This window comes from Gymnodraco acuticeps, unplaced genomic scaffold (genome assembly GCF_902827175.1).
Source record: "Gymnodraco acuticeps unplaced genomic scaffold, fGymAcu1.1, whole genome shotgun sequence".
Taxonomy (NCBI): domain Eukaryota; kingdom Metazoa; phylum Chordata; class Actinopteri; order Perciformes; family Bathydraconidae; genus Gymnodraco; species Gymnodraco acuticeps.
Genome location: NW_022992126.1, coordinates 324,416 through 338,081, shown reverse-complemented (window position 1 = coordinate 338,081; position 13,666 = coordinate 324,416). Strand labels below are relative to the sequence as shown.

The window sequence follows — 13,666 nt, the reverse complement described above, 5'->3', positions numbered from 1 at the left end:
ACAAACTATTAAAATCATTCAAAACTGGCTAAATTTAAAACGATTTTAGGATATACGAGCACTCACATCTACCAATGGTGTCGTGTTCTCTGTCCTTTAAGATGGACCTGAATTCCCCCATAGTGATTACATCTGAGAGTTTCAGTTCCTTCTGTACATTGTTCCAAGCTGTGGGTTAAAGGTTAAGGGTAAGGAACATGTTAAAATGAGGAAGAAGAAGTGGATTACAGAACAGATTCTTTTAGAGAAATACGCATTCTGCCTGACCATCGTGTGTCTCCAGTCATCGGGTAAAATATGGCAAGGTTTATCCATAGAGAGGAATCTGAGATCACCATGGACTATGTGAATCTACCTGAGCCGACAGCCGGGAGTAACGCCCTGGAGAGCGGATCTGGTGAAGACGCTGGGCTGACTCATGAAGTGTCCGGTGAGACAGAAAACATTCAATTTAACATTTCTAAAAAATTGAACCGTACAAGCAATATGAACATTTTAATTTGAGAATGTATTGTTCAGAATTCAAAGAAGATTTAATTGTAGAAATACTGAGGACAAATCTATATCTCCATTTGTCAATTGTGTGATTTTTCACTTAAGATCCTATATATCCATGTTTGACACGGTTTACTTTCAAGTACAGTTAGTTTGCCAGGCAGAATTCAGTCTGCACATATCCTAAAATGTAGTGAATTCAAAATGCCAACAGAGTAAAATTATTCAGATAATGCTGTAAACTTGTGTCTTGCAGTAGGTCTTTATTTTGTCAGCATGTCTGTCTGATTTCTGCACACAGGGAGAACACTCAGACTGGTTGCTATGAGCTTTGGACTCCTGTGTATCCTACAAGTTGCTCTCAACATTTCCCTGCACTTCACTCTCTGTAAGTCATTTCAAACCGTCTCATTTCATCAGAAGACCAGAAAATCTGCTTTCCACCACAGTTAAATTATTGCATTTTAAAAATGTGAGACTTTCTTTAAGGGGTTTAAGTATGAATATAGAATTTAAGATAACTCTGTTTATGCTCATGCTCCCTCACAGTTTATATCCAATTCAGCTTGGATAGTTAGGGGAAGTTGAGACATAACAACACATGGCATAATAAAAGCGTGTTTTTGTTTCTGAAGCAAACCAATTACTTTCAGCTAAGATACAACTTGAGCATCTGTTATCTTGCATATAGTCCACTCTACATTAGATGATATATATTATACAGATTTGCTTCTCCCCCTGCCTACTTGTAAAATGGTCTTTGATTAAGATGCTGACTGCATGTTGTGAACATTGTTGGTTTAATGTAATGTAAATAGTGTTTTTTTGCTCTTTCAGACAGTAAGACATCAGATATAGATGTCAGTTGCACAAACCTGACTTACGAGACTGAAAAGCTGAAGAAGGAACTGATTAACTTTGGTCAGTGGGAGGAGGAAACACATAATGATTTGCATGCAAAGGATCATTTTTGGCCAAATCGGAAATCATGTAGTCTATCAGATGAAAATTCACAATAAATATTGACAGTGCAAAATGGAATGATAATGCTCTGTTGTAATGAGGACTTTACGGTGATAGTGAGGTTTGGATTTTTGAGGTAAACACTATACAAATATATTGCTGTTAATTAGCATACCCACTTTTGGTTTTAACTGGACTTTCTGCACAGCTGAAACAAACAAGTTAGTTTGACACAGGCCAGGTTGGAGGTATTTGGTTCTTCGTTTTTGCCTAAGGACTGATTCAAATCGATACATTAAAAATTCAGCAAAGTAATGTAATAAAACAGCCATGCCATAATACTGTATCTGTCTGTAAAAAAACTCATGATGTTCAGTTTTTGGGGACATTGTTGGATATCAATCACATGTTTATCGTTAAAGGTTTAGGTAAAGGTGGTGAAATGCGCATTCTCAATACAAAGGTCATCCAGTAAAATACAATCACTCACTAGTGTGTGACTTATACATATAATTTAATGTGTGACGACCCCTGTCCACTGGGTGTCCCTTTGTCCTTTTGCTTGGTGGCTCTACTTTGTTTAGTAGGGGGAAAGGGATATGTTGCATTTATAAAAACACCTCCACACAGAGCCGGGACAAATAACTAACCCCTCTATGTCAACAGAAACTGAACATCCTAGTCATAACACTATAGCAGAAAAGTTGTATTTTATTGCGTTTGGTAGGTACACCTGTACAATCTATCACATGTAATAGGTGGATAAATTACAGAAAGGAATAACAAAATGTAGTTTAAAACCCTTCTTTTTTTTAAAAAGTTTGTTGTTAATTCCTGAAATTATAAATCGATCAATTACATTTTATTTATATAGCCTAAAATGACAAATAAAAATGTGCCTGATGCAGACTGTCCTTAAACTACGGAGCCCTGGAGGGTTCATAGAGAGAAAAATAAATAAAACGTGGCCACGTTTTACTTTCTCGTGCGCACGCTTTAGTAACTCGGGCGCACGAGTTACTAAAGCGTGCGCACGAGTTACTAAAGCGTGCGCACGAGTTACTAAAGCGTGCGCACGAGTTAATAAATCGTGCGCACGAGTTAATAAAGCGTGGCCTCGTTTTATTTAAATTGAGGGATTCCTGTCCGTGACTCACAGTATCTGCTGCCCACAGCTGTTTTATAGAAGGAAAACCACCTTCACTTTATGAAATCTCTGCGGCACCAGTGGCCTGTACTACCAAGCAGGATTTGCTATTTACACTATTCATTCATGAAGTATGACGCTGCGCTGTCAGCACGAGTCTCCATGTTTGTGATTGGTCAAATGTTGCTAACCCCGTCCCTTTCACGTGAACGCGCTCTCAGCCGGACAGAGAAACCCTTGTTGATTTACTGAGTTGATAACCAGCTTCGTAGGACCGCTTATCGACATCGCGTTTGTTAGGGTCAGTTAAGCCAGGTAAATCGAACATGTCCAAGTCCAGGGTCTGTTGAACTGGCTTCGTCGTACATGGCTCTGGAGGCAGTAACGTGTAACTCAGCAGAATCTGAGAAGAGCAGCACCAGCTGCAAAGAGCTGTGCCTTTTACTGTTTACTTCACTGCGTTTCCCTTCATTAGAACCGCTGAATAGAGATCGAGGCTGCTACGTTTAACCACACACACCTATACACACATCGAACTACCAGAGTATTCTCCCTCGTTTTATGAAGGAGATGTCCTGTGGGGCGCATGATGTGTGTGTGTGTGTGTGTGTGCTCAGCTCCGCTCTGTGTGCGTGTTCGTGTGTATCCGACACCACCGGCATTTGTTTTCAAATTACCACGAACAGTACGTTAAACAAATCTGGTTCCCCATAGTTAAGTGTATTCCCAAGTGAAAGAATTGTGTTTAATCTTAATCTCGATGTGCTGCCGGAGTGCACCGGAACGAACGATACTATCATAAACAAATTCCCCCACCCCCCACCCCCCCCACACACACACACACACACACACACAAAACGAGGCCATGCTTTATTAACTCGTGCGCACGCTTTAGTAACTCGTGCGCACGCTTTATTAACTCGTGCGCACGCTTTAGTAACTCGTGCGCACGCTTTAGTAACTCGTGCGCACGAGTTACTAAAGCGTGCGCACGAGAAAGTAAAACGTGGCCACGTTTTAATTATTTTTCTCTCTATGAACCCTCCAGGGCTCCGTATTAAACCCTTGCAGACAACAAGAAAAAACTCGCCAAAAAATTGGGGACATGTTTTTAATTGTGAGCTTTATAATGCTTACATTTGATTAAATTAAATTAATCAATTCATTATTGCTTTTGAAATTTGTAAATTGTACAGTGACATACATTAAGTCCTGAGATATTAAGGTTTTGTTGTGGTCCCACAGATCACTTTTTCCAACAAGGCTGGGTGTATATCCGTCCCAGTTTCTATTACATTTCTTCTGTCAGGAAAACGTGGCTAGAAAGCAGAGCTGACTGTCTGCAGAGAGGTGCGGACCTCATGATCATCAACAGCAAAGCAGAGCAGGTGTGTGTGCTTGTGCTTGTGTGTGTGTGTGTGTGTGTCTCTCTCTGTGTGTGTGTGTGTGTGTGTACGTATTGTGTACACATTTTCCGTTAAAATCTCCTCTATTTTGAATCGTATGATGGATGTCAAGTCAAAAGTCAAAGTCAACTTTAATGTCAATCTTCCAGTTTGTGTGTACAGACAGAGAGATCGAAATACTGTTTCCTACAATCCCGAATATAAAAACAATGTATATAGAATATAAAATGTAAAAATATGTGTGCAAATATGTATGTATATACACAGTCAAAGACACATTTTTACATGTGCACACATTAAGATCTAAATAAAAACACAACAATCAATATATACAAAATAACAGTCACTTCAATATTTTGAGAATGTACTTTAGTGCAAATTGTCCATAGAATGTGCATTATTACAGATTATCCATAGCAGCGTAAAAAGTGTCTTGTTTCAAGGCCACCGTCCATTTCTACTAATGATTGACGATAAGTGTTTTTCTCTGTAAACCAGGATTTCATAACAAAATTCAACAGACTCACATGGATTGGACTGACGGACGTAAAAACGGAAGATACTTGGAAGTGGGTGGATGGCACTCCACTCCACAAAAGGTTAGCTCATAGCTTTTTTTTCAAATGACATTAAATCAAAAAAGCGTCTTGTAGATGTTCATGTTAGATTAATAAATATATCTAAAATGATTCAAAGGGAACATTTAATTGTGCAATTTAAACAGTTTATCAGATGCATCTTGTGTTATGTTTGTTGTTAAAGAGGATTTGTGTTTTGGTTTCAGCTACTGGGGACCCGGGGAGCCGAACAGCTTTGAAGGCAATGTGGAGGACTGTGTAGAAATAAGGTTTTTTGACCTGGAGAACAGCTGGAATGATATTCAATGTGGAGATCAAAACTTCTGGATCTGTGAAAAGATGTTGGCTATATAACGCAACATAATAATGAAATGAACTCCACTTCAAAAACAGACAAGGAGGCACGTGCGCAGATACAGATAGGGAAGCAAACCAGATTTAAAGTCTTTAGGAATATCTGATTTGTGGCTTTGTTTAATAAGGAAGGAAATGTTTTGAGCTCGTTTGACCTCAACAGCACTCTCAGTGCATGTAAATGTCAGTTTGTTTAAAATACATGTATTACACTGGCTTATTTGTATTTATACCTTTACTGAAAGTGAAAGCAATGGAATAACCTAAGCTGTTTGAATTAAGATCATTCCTATTGAATTAGATGTATGTTTAAAGTTTTGTTTCTGCAGATGCTCTAAACCCCATCTGATAATTCAATGGATGGTGGTTGCCAATATTTACAAATAATCATGTGATAATAATTGTAATGTGTGTAATGATTGCATGGCATTATGTCTGGGAAGGAGAATAAAACTAATACAGTTTTTTCTATCCCCTGGAACAATAAATGAATCAATTAAATGTTAAAATGTCAAGTACTCGGTATTGCATTAAACAACACTTTACTGTATTGTTTTTTTTTTATTCAAATAATAATAAACCACCAGCTGTCATGCAGCTTTACTTCAAATTCTTTGTCAGTGCTGCAGCTACAAATATTCACCTTCTGAGCACATCTATCTTTCAGTCTACAGATAGATGAATGCAGGGCCGGCCCTGACCAATTTGCCGCCCTAGGCAAGATTTCAGCTGGCGCCCTCACCCCCCAAAATGCAGACACTCACTATGATTCGCGCGTGCACGGTTGTGGCATGACCACCAACACAGAAAGATATTGACACAAGATGTTTGCAACTGTATTTAGTTTCCTATCCATTTGAACATGATTTAAGTGGGGGGGGGGGGACCTCACCTCCTCTAGGGGGGTCCGGGGGCATGCAACCCTGGGAAGACTTTTTTTTTTTAATATTGAAGTTAAAAGCATCAATCTGGTGCACTTTGAGAGCAACATTAGGAGATCTATGGAAACATCTCTCAACACCCATATGAAACAGAACTGTAAGCAGATTTTCTTTTTCTTTATGGATATTTTACAAATCACTCCCCTTTCAAACTGTATTCTTGTTTATTAATAACAACTTTTTTGTACTGTCAGTATTTTATACCTGTTTTTCCCCTATTCTCTTGTTTTTTATAACTATAATGATCATATAAAGGTGTGCCTTTACCTCACTGAGCTTAGGTTATCAGAGCCTCTCAGTCTTTCAGGAGAGAGCTCTCTAAAGCTCTCCCCCTGCGGCCGCTTACACAGTAAATGTCAATGTTAATAAAAGCACACAGAAGCTGTGTACATTTTTTGGGAATTTGATTTATTTTAAATTAATACAAATACAAAATTAAAACCTATAATTGCACACTAAAACCATTATTTAAAAAAAAGAACAATTTCACATAAACCTCTGGTTTTTACTTGATTTGGGGGGGGGGTGTGCCATAGTTTATGGGCGCTGTACGCAATATATGCGTAGTTCTGTTAGTATAAGATAATAAGATGTACTTTGTTGATCCAAAATCAGGAAATTGTGTTGTTATGAAATTAAAAAAAATATATATATATTTTTTCTAACTTTTTTATTTTTATTTTTTTTCGGCGCCCCCTATGGGTTAAAAATAAATAAATAAATGGCCCGAAAAAGGTTAATGACAAAAACAATACACATAGCCTTCCTCAGGCAGTGTGTTTGTACCGGGGACAGGAGACACCCCCTTGATGAGAAACTGTAAGAAATGATCGGGGAATCCCTCCGGTGTGGAGTCATGACGACTGGATCTGAATTATGTTTTTGTATTTGGTGGTTTGTGTTCCAGCTGTCGATCAGCTGTGCGCAGCGTCTCCACTGCAGCAACTCTATATCCACCAGTTAAAGGAAATGTGTGTTGTGTTATATTAGCTGTACAATTTACCACATATGGTGTTCTTAGCTTCCATACCTCCTGTGTTTTACGAGCGACTTATCAAGTCTTGGCAAATGGCATAAAACACGATTAAACATGATAGTATATAAAACCATGCTCGTATCTACAACCTATAGAAATGCAAAACGGCGTCAGTTTAGACGTAATTATGTCCTGCTTACCGCATCATTTATGAGAAAACATTTCATAACATTAACACAACATATTTGAGGTGGTTTTAAATAACATATCCGTATTTATTTATTTCTCCAAGTTATGTTTTTGTGTGCACTGAGGAGTTGCAAACAGGCGTTTGTTTAATCATTTTAAGATTGGCTTTAATCAATGTTTGAAAATGAATTCTTCATATATGATAAATGAGGTAACATTTTATTTATGGTATTATTTCCACATATTTCTCTCCATTCTTCCTTCTGCCAACGGTGTCGCAGTTTCTCGTCTCTCCCGTTTGTGTGCTTAGTGCGTACGCATGGGTTAGAGTTTGCGTGGAGGACCGCACATTTCCCCGTCAAGTTAGTATTTTATAAATCGCAAACATTGCGTAGAAACTGACGTACGCCATTTTTTTTAGCGTATATCCCTTTATAAATGAGGCCCCTGGGTTGCATTCCAATAGTCCATTTAGCTTAGGAACCTTCCTAACGGAGTGAAATGACCCGGAAGTACGTCACTGGCAGCCATGATAAGTGCCGTTCCAATTCTCCAAATGAAAGGAAAGGAGGTTTCAAACTTCCTTTATAACCTCCTTTAGCTTAGGAACCACTGGACCTCCCTAACCGAAAGGAGAGGAGAAAATGCTGCCCCACAATGCATTGCAGCCGCAGCATTTGCCGTCACTCAACAGTCGGCCGTTCACGGAAATAACCGATTATGACCGAGAAATGATATCATGAAAGTTACGGTGCTTATTAAGCATTTTAAAACATATGTGGTAAGTTGCCAAAGTGCTTTTTTTCTGAACGTTCATCAGTATTATAATCAAAAAGAGAAATATGAACGTTAGTTTTTACTGAAATGATCAAATAAAGTCAACATCTCACAGTCTTTACTGAGCTGTGTGGGGTTTGTTAAACTTTTAAAAGATGTTTGAATGGTGATATACACAGTGATAGATGTTAAGGACTAACGTTTATAATAAATACATTTGTATTGATTTTAAGATATTTCCATACAATCATACGTATTGGGATCATTTGTATTGATGTGGACCGGAGGGAGAAGGTGATGAGCATAAGTTTCACTTTCCTTTTTTATTTCAATTCCAACTTTGGTCATGAAGAATATGTTTCTCTGTTGTCCACGTTCATAAAGCATAAAACAACAGCATCAGAGCACGGTGCAGAGTCTCTAGATGAGTTTACAGTAGTCCCTCGTTCTTATTATACATTCATGTTGTAGTCCGCTGTATAGAAAACTGTAGTTTCCATAGTTTCCCCACAGCAGCAGACGCATTCATGACGTCCGCTGGCGCATCATAAACACGTCGGATAGTGAAAGTGCATTCGGATTCTCTAAAGTACCGCGGTCTCTTCTACGCCCGGAGAATTCATATCACAAGTCACAGCAGCAAAAGGTTCAGACAGCACGGGTGGGTTGTCATGTCAATTCTGATCAGCCTATCTCTCGATAGACCTTTTAACTAGTTTACAGAGAGTTAATGAGCATATTGGGGGAGGCGTAAACATCTGTGGAGCTACAGGAGATGTCTCTCACATCTGTGGAGCTTAGAAAGCCAGTGTTCCCACAGTCGTAAACTCCCTATCAGGCCATAAAACTTGACACTAAGTGCTGGAGCACATTCCTTAAAGCTGGCGTCACGAACAGGATTTGTTATTAACGTCAACAGGCAATAAGGTTAAATATCTTAGGAGTAAGGAAGAAATATTCTCTAACACATAGCAAGTATTTATAAGAAGGTGTGGATTGGACTCACTGATTGAGAGACAGAGGGCAGATGGAAGTGGGTCGATGGGACTCCGCTGACCACAAGGTTTATTCATTATTTCACTTTTCTATTGTCAAGGTGAGCTGTGACAGACACTCACTCGCTCTGCAGCTTTATGTCATAATTATGTTATTTTCACATTAGTGAGAAATGATTTGTATATTAGTATCCTACCAACCTCTCTGAACACAACTACATTTTGTGATGTCCTTTAAAAGCTTATTTCATGTCAGATAACAAACCAGACATAGGATAGATATTTATTATTCTATCTCTATCAATAATAAAGCATTTTGATTTGAGTTGATGTCAGGTTGAAATGTATTATTATTTTTCCTTTGGGGGTTTCAGCTACTGGTACACCGGTGAGCCAAATGGAACTTTGAAGCTGGACGAAGACTGCGCACAAATATATTACGATGATGCAAGAATAAGCTGGACAGATAGCCATTGCAGTGATACTACAAATTGATGGATATGTGAGAAGAGATTGGCATAACTCCACATCTAGTCCCACAAAACGATGATGAAAAAAACAGGAACAAGTTGCATTTCTTATTTTCAGCCTAAATTCAAATGTGGAGGTCCAGGTGGGGTCTCAGGTGGAGGTCTCATGTAGATATCTGGAGTCACGTCATGTCTCATATTTAGGATTATTTAAAAAATGTAATTGCAATTTCTAAATGTGTCTTTTCTCTGCTTTTGAGATTATAATATTGGCCGCCTGCTTTTAGATTTTCTTATTTCAATCATGCCAACTTGAAATCATGTCCTAGTGTTGTGTCTTAGAGATGTAATGATTTTATTTTATTTTCAAAACAAAGTCTGACTTTTCCGATGAATCCCTCACTATAAAATAGACTGAGTTGCATTTGACAAACAGGTCATGTTTTTTTTGTAAGTCATATGAGAAATTAATGTTGCAACATTTATTTTCACCAAGAGGACTTGGCTCTTCTCCAAGTCCTGTTGATGAAGAGCAGTTCTCAAAGTATAGAGGGAAGTGCAATTGTGTATATGGATGGATGCTTTCCTATTTATTTTTTCATTTTAAAAATAATTCAGAGTTTGTGAATATGGTCAAACTGTAAGTGATATTTTTCAAAATTGTCAAACTAATAAGTACAGAGATAACCAGTTCAGGTGCAGATAAATAAGGGTAGAGTATAGTCATTCAGATAATAACAAATTAAAAAACAAGAAATGTCTTTGCATTATGTGTCACTGATAAACAACAATAATGATGATTTTCTTTGGAATTTAAAAGAAATGCGTGAATTGTGAATAAAAGTCCAAGGTACACAAGAATCAATACGTCAAAGCTGCAGCAGAGGTTGTAACAGCAAGCGAGTTGTGAACATTAAGAGACCATTTGACTTCAAACCATGAAGAACAAGAGAGGTTTTGCAGTTTTAGGCGGCGAAGAATAGTATTTATTATCATATGCTTATGTCTGGTTAATGTTGCATGATGTATATATTTATGTAAGTGCATGGCTGCGTTCGAGTCACTTTGCAATCTCGGCGCGGCTGCTTCGGTATCAACTTTCTGGCCTTTGCCATACCCGTCATTAACTATAATATAACTATGCCTTAGTGTGAACTACTAAGGTTTCCCCTTGAATAGAGATGTTCTGATCTCAACAGTACTTACCTGGTTAAATATATGTTTACAAAAATAAATAAATAACAATAATAGTGTGTGTTTTATGTTATAATTCAGTTTTAAAAATGTGTTAACACGATGTTCAATTTAAATGTAATTAATTTGATTGGGACAAACCCCTTTGTAATAAAACAAATACAGACCATTGATCTGATGTGCTACACAGAGAGTTGTTGCTTATTTTCATTTTACAGGTATAGTGTAGTTAAAATATATAGCTTTTAATATAACACTGCAATAAAGTACACATCACATAATTAATACAACACAATGCATCAATATGCATAGATATGCATCAACACACATTATAATTTAGACTTACACAACTTTACAGCAACTTCAGAGTGTTTTAAACCAGCTCATAAAAACCTTAGCATTGTGCCGATTAGGCTTTGCATTCACTTTAGAGGCCATTGCTTATGGATTTTGATTGGCTTGCTTTTTTTTTGGCTTAAAAAAGTAAACAAACTAATATGATCATTGATTAATTAACCCTTTCATGCATAGAGGTCACTACAGTGGACAGCTATTCAAAAGGTGTTTTCTTGTATATGCATTGTTTTTTTTTGCATAGTTGCACCATCAGCCACTACATAGGACCCTATTGCATCATCCCATACACTGCCACTCAGTGCCAAGTCAGTATAAATGCATGATACATGTCTCTAAACCAAGATGGACGACAGAAATCCACATGGACCAAGTCACCCATCTATATCCTGCCAATCCTTTTATGGAAAGCGTCCCCTGCAGGTATAAAAAAGGTGGTGATATCAAGTAACAACTAAGGAAACATATAATTAATAAATTATCAAAGTATTGATGTTATGTTTGCAGGAAATCATGATTAACCACCTGTCCACTACAGTGGACGTCATGCATCACTGGCTATATTTCAACTACAATTCATACTGCTGGTTAGCTTCGGACTCCTGTGTGTCCTGCAAGCTGCTCTTAACATTTCCCTGCGTCTTTCTTTCTGTGAGTGATTCGCCATTTTTTAAGTTTTCCATGAGATCCTAACCTCGGTGTTTACTGCAGTAACCCAGACATATCTTCCTTCTCTTTCAGATAGTTATGGTCGAGGAATGCAAGACTTTGAGGGAGAAGATTTAAAAAGGAAGCTGAGTACTCTTGGTAAGTATTGAGAATGAGACTTATTATACAGCTTCGTAACATGGAAACAAAAATATATCATACAAAGGTTTTCTAAATGTATCTTCTCTCATTTGTTTCACTCTGATTTGAGAGTTTTTCTTCAAATTTGTTATCTTGTTAGATCATTACTCCCAACAAGGATGGGTGTATTTCAACCACAGTTTCTATTATATTTCTGCTATTCGAAAGTCCTGGAAGGAGAGTAGAGATGACTGTCAGAAAAGAGATGCAGACCTGATCATTATTAACAGCAAAGAAGAACAGGTGTGTAAGAGCATGAAATCTGTCTCTGAGACAAATGAGGGTAGTCCTCGCCAAGGTGGAGGGTTGTTTATATTTTATATATGTTTATTATTGATTATTTCTCTTACTGTAAAAAAGGAATTTGCGAGGTGCTTCAAACAGCCCACATGGATTGGACTTACCAACAGAGAGTCAAATGGGACTTGGAGATGGGTGGATGGGACTGCACTGGAGACAAGGTTCAGTTGTTCATTCATTGTTGGACAAATACGTCTTCAGTTCAGTCATTTCTTTGAAGTTGTGACTAAATGTTTCCAGGTGTACATCATCTTTTACTGTCGCAAATGACTTGATTTGACTACATGCTTATTTGTTTGTGCTTTCTGTTAAGAACACATTATTTGTGGTTTGGTTTCAGCTATTTGCAAGATGGGGAGCCCAACAAACATGAAGGAAAAGATTAAGATTGTGGAGAAATAAGATTTTTTGAAAAGGAAAACAACTGGAATGATGTACAATGTGAACTGCAAAGATTCTGGATCTGTGAAAAAGTGATGGCTCTATAACTCATGAGAACCAAAACCCACAAGATTGTGATCAATAAGCTGCAGGATGAAGTGCTTATCATCATGTCGATTGGGACATTCCGGCAGCCCATAATACGGCTGTGCTGTCTTTAAGTCAGAAGGTGGTGGGTTCAATCCCAGCCATGCAGTTATCATGTTGATTTATCCTAGTGTGTATTGTGCTGCTTTTTAAATGTGTTCTCAAACCTGTTAAAAATCACACCTTAAACTCCTGTTAGAGTATTAGATAGTAACAAAACCTTTAATAGCAACACGATTTTTTACGCTAATAAACATGTATATCTGGCTCTGAAGTGAAGTGTACGTCTTGTGCCAATTCCATCAATCAAAGTCAATCAAAGTTTATTTATTTAGCCCAATATTACAAATTGTACTTTTGTCTCAGGGGATTTCAGTTTATACAGAACAGGAATACGCCATAATTTCCGGTGTTGTAAGCTAATAAAATAATTATTGAAGAGAGAAGGGTCACTGTGTTTCTCCTTGTGTAAAACTTGACACAAAGCTTCCAAATAAAAATGGGACTGGTCAGAGGAAGTGAAATAAAATATGATAGCAACTCAAAAATATTGTTAAAGACACGTGCACTTGTTGAAACTTTCAGAGCAATTGAAAGTACATTTGTTATAAATGTTGTCGTATCCACAGAATACAAGGCTACCAAGCAAAACAACATTGTGTGAAAATGTATAAATATATACATTTAAGTGAAAATAAATGTAGAAATACATTAAAGATATATAATGTGTGTTCTGTTTTATTCTCAAGTTTTATTATTTAATGTATACATTCGTATATTTTTCCAGATTTATTTATTCTTGTATTTTTTTTATTCCTGTATTTATGTTTTTCTTAAATCATGTTTTATCCTCCATAGTTGTTGGCTCGTTGTGGTTATAATGGTACAAATTCACTCCAAATCACATCACATTAAGACCTATAGTTGGGCGTTCATTGTTTTAAAAACATATTGGTGGTCCAGAGGTCTATGCATTGGTTTGTCATCATGCAGGTGCTCGAGGTTCAACAAACAGGGGAGGGACGTATTTTGTCTTCTGCTATGCTGATGTTAAATGTGGCGAAATTGTCCCCACCAATTGTTCTAACAGTCACGCCCATGACTACTATACTACAATTGTTTCACTCGTTATAACGCTTTACCCAGTGTT

General features: G+C 37.5%; 2 protein-coding genes across 2 annotated transcripts; both read left to right on the top strand.

The window, feature by feature from the left end:
- Positions 1-263: 263 nt before the first annotated feature.
- Positions 264-5,493, top strand: LOC117537981 (CD209 antigen-like protein E). The gene is made up of 6 exons (XM_034203455.1): positions 264-430; positions 797-883; positions 1,333-1,416; positions 3,851-3,993; positions 4,510-4,610; positions 4,796-5,493. Exons 1-6 carry the CDS (start codon positions 298-300, stop codon positions 4,941-4,943), a joined length of 696 nt encoding a protein of 231 aa, XP_034059346.1. The 5' UTR covers positions 264-297; the 3' UTR covers positions 4,944-5,493.
- A 6,035-nt stretch (positions 5,494-11,528) lies between these two features.
- On the top strand, positions 11,529-13,048 carry LOC117537863 (CD209 antigen-like protein D). The gene is made up of 4 exons (XM_034203242.1): positions 11,529-11,646; positions 11,789-11,931; positions 12,049-12,149; positions 12,329-13,048. The coding sequence occupies exons 1-4, from the start codon at positions 11,598-11,600 to the stop codon at positions 12,372-12,374; spliced, it is 339 nt and encodes a 112-aa protein (XP_034059133.1). The 5' UTR covers positions 11,529-11,597; the 3' UTR covers positions 12,375-13,048.
- The last annotated feature ends 618 nt before the right edge of the window (positions 13,049-13,666 follow it).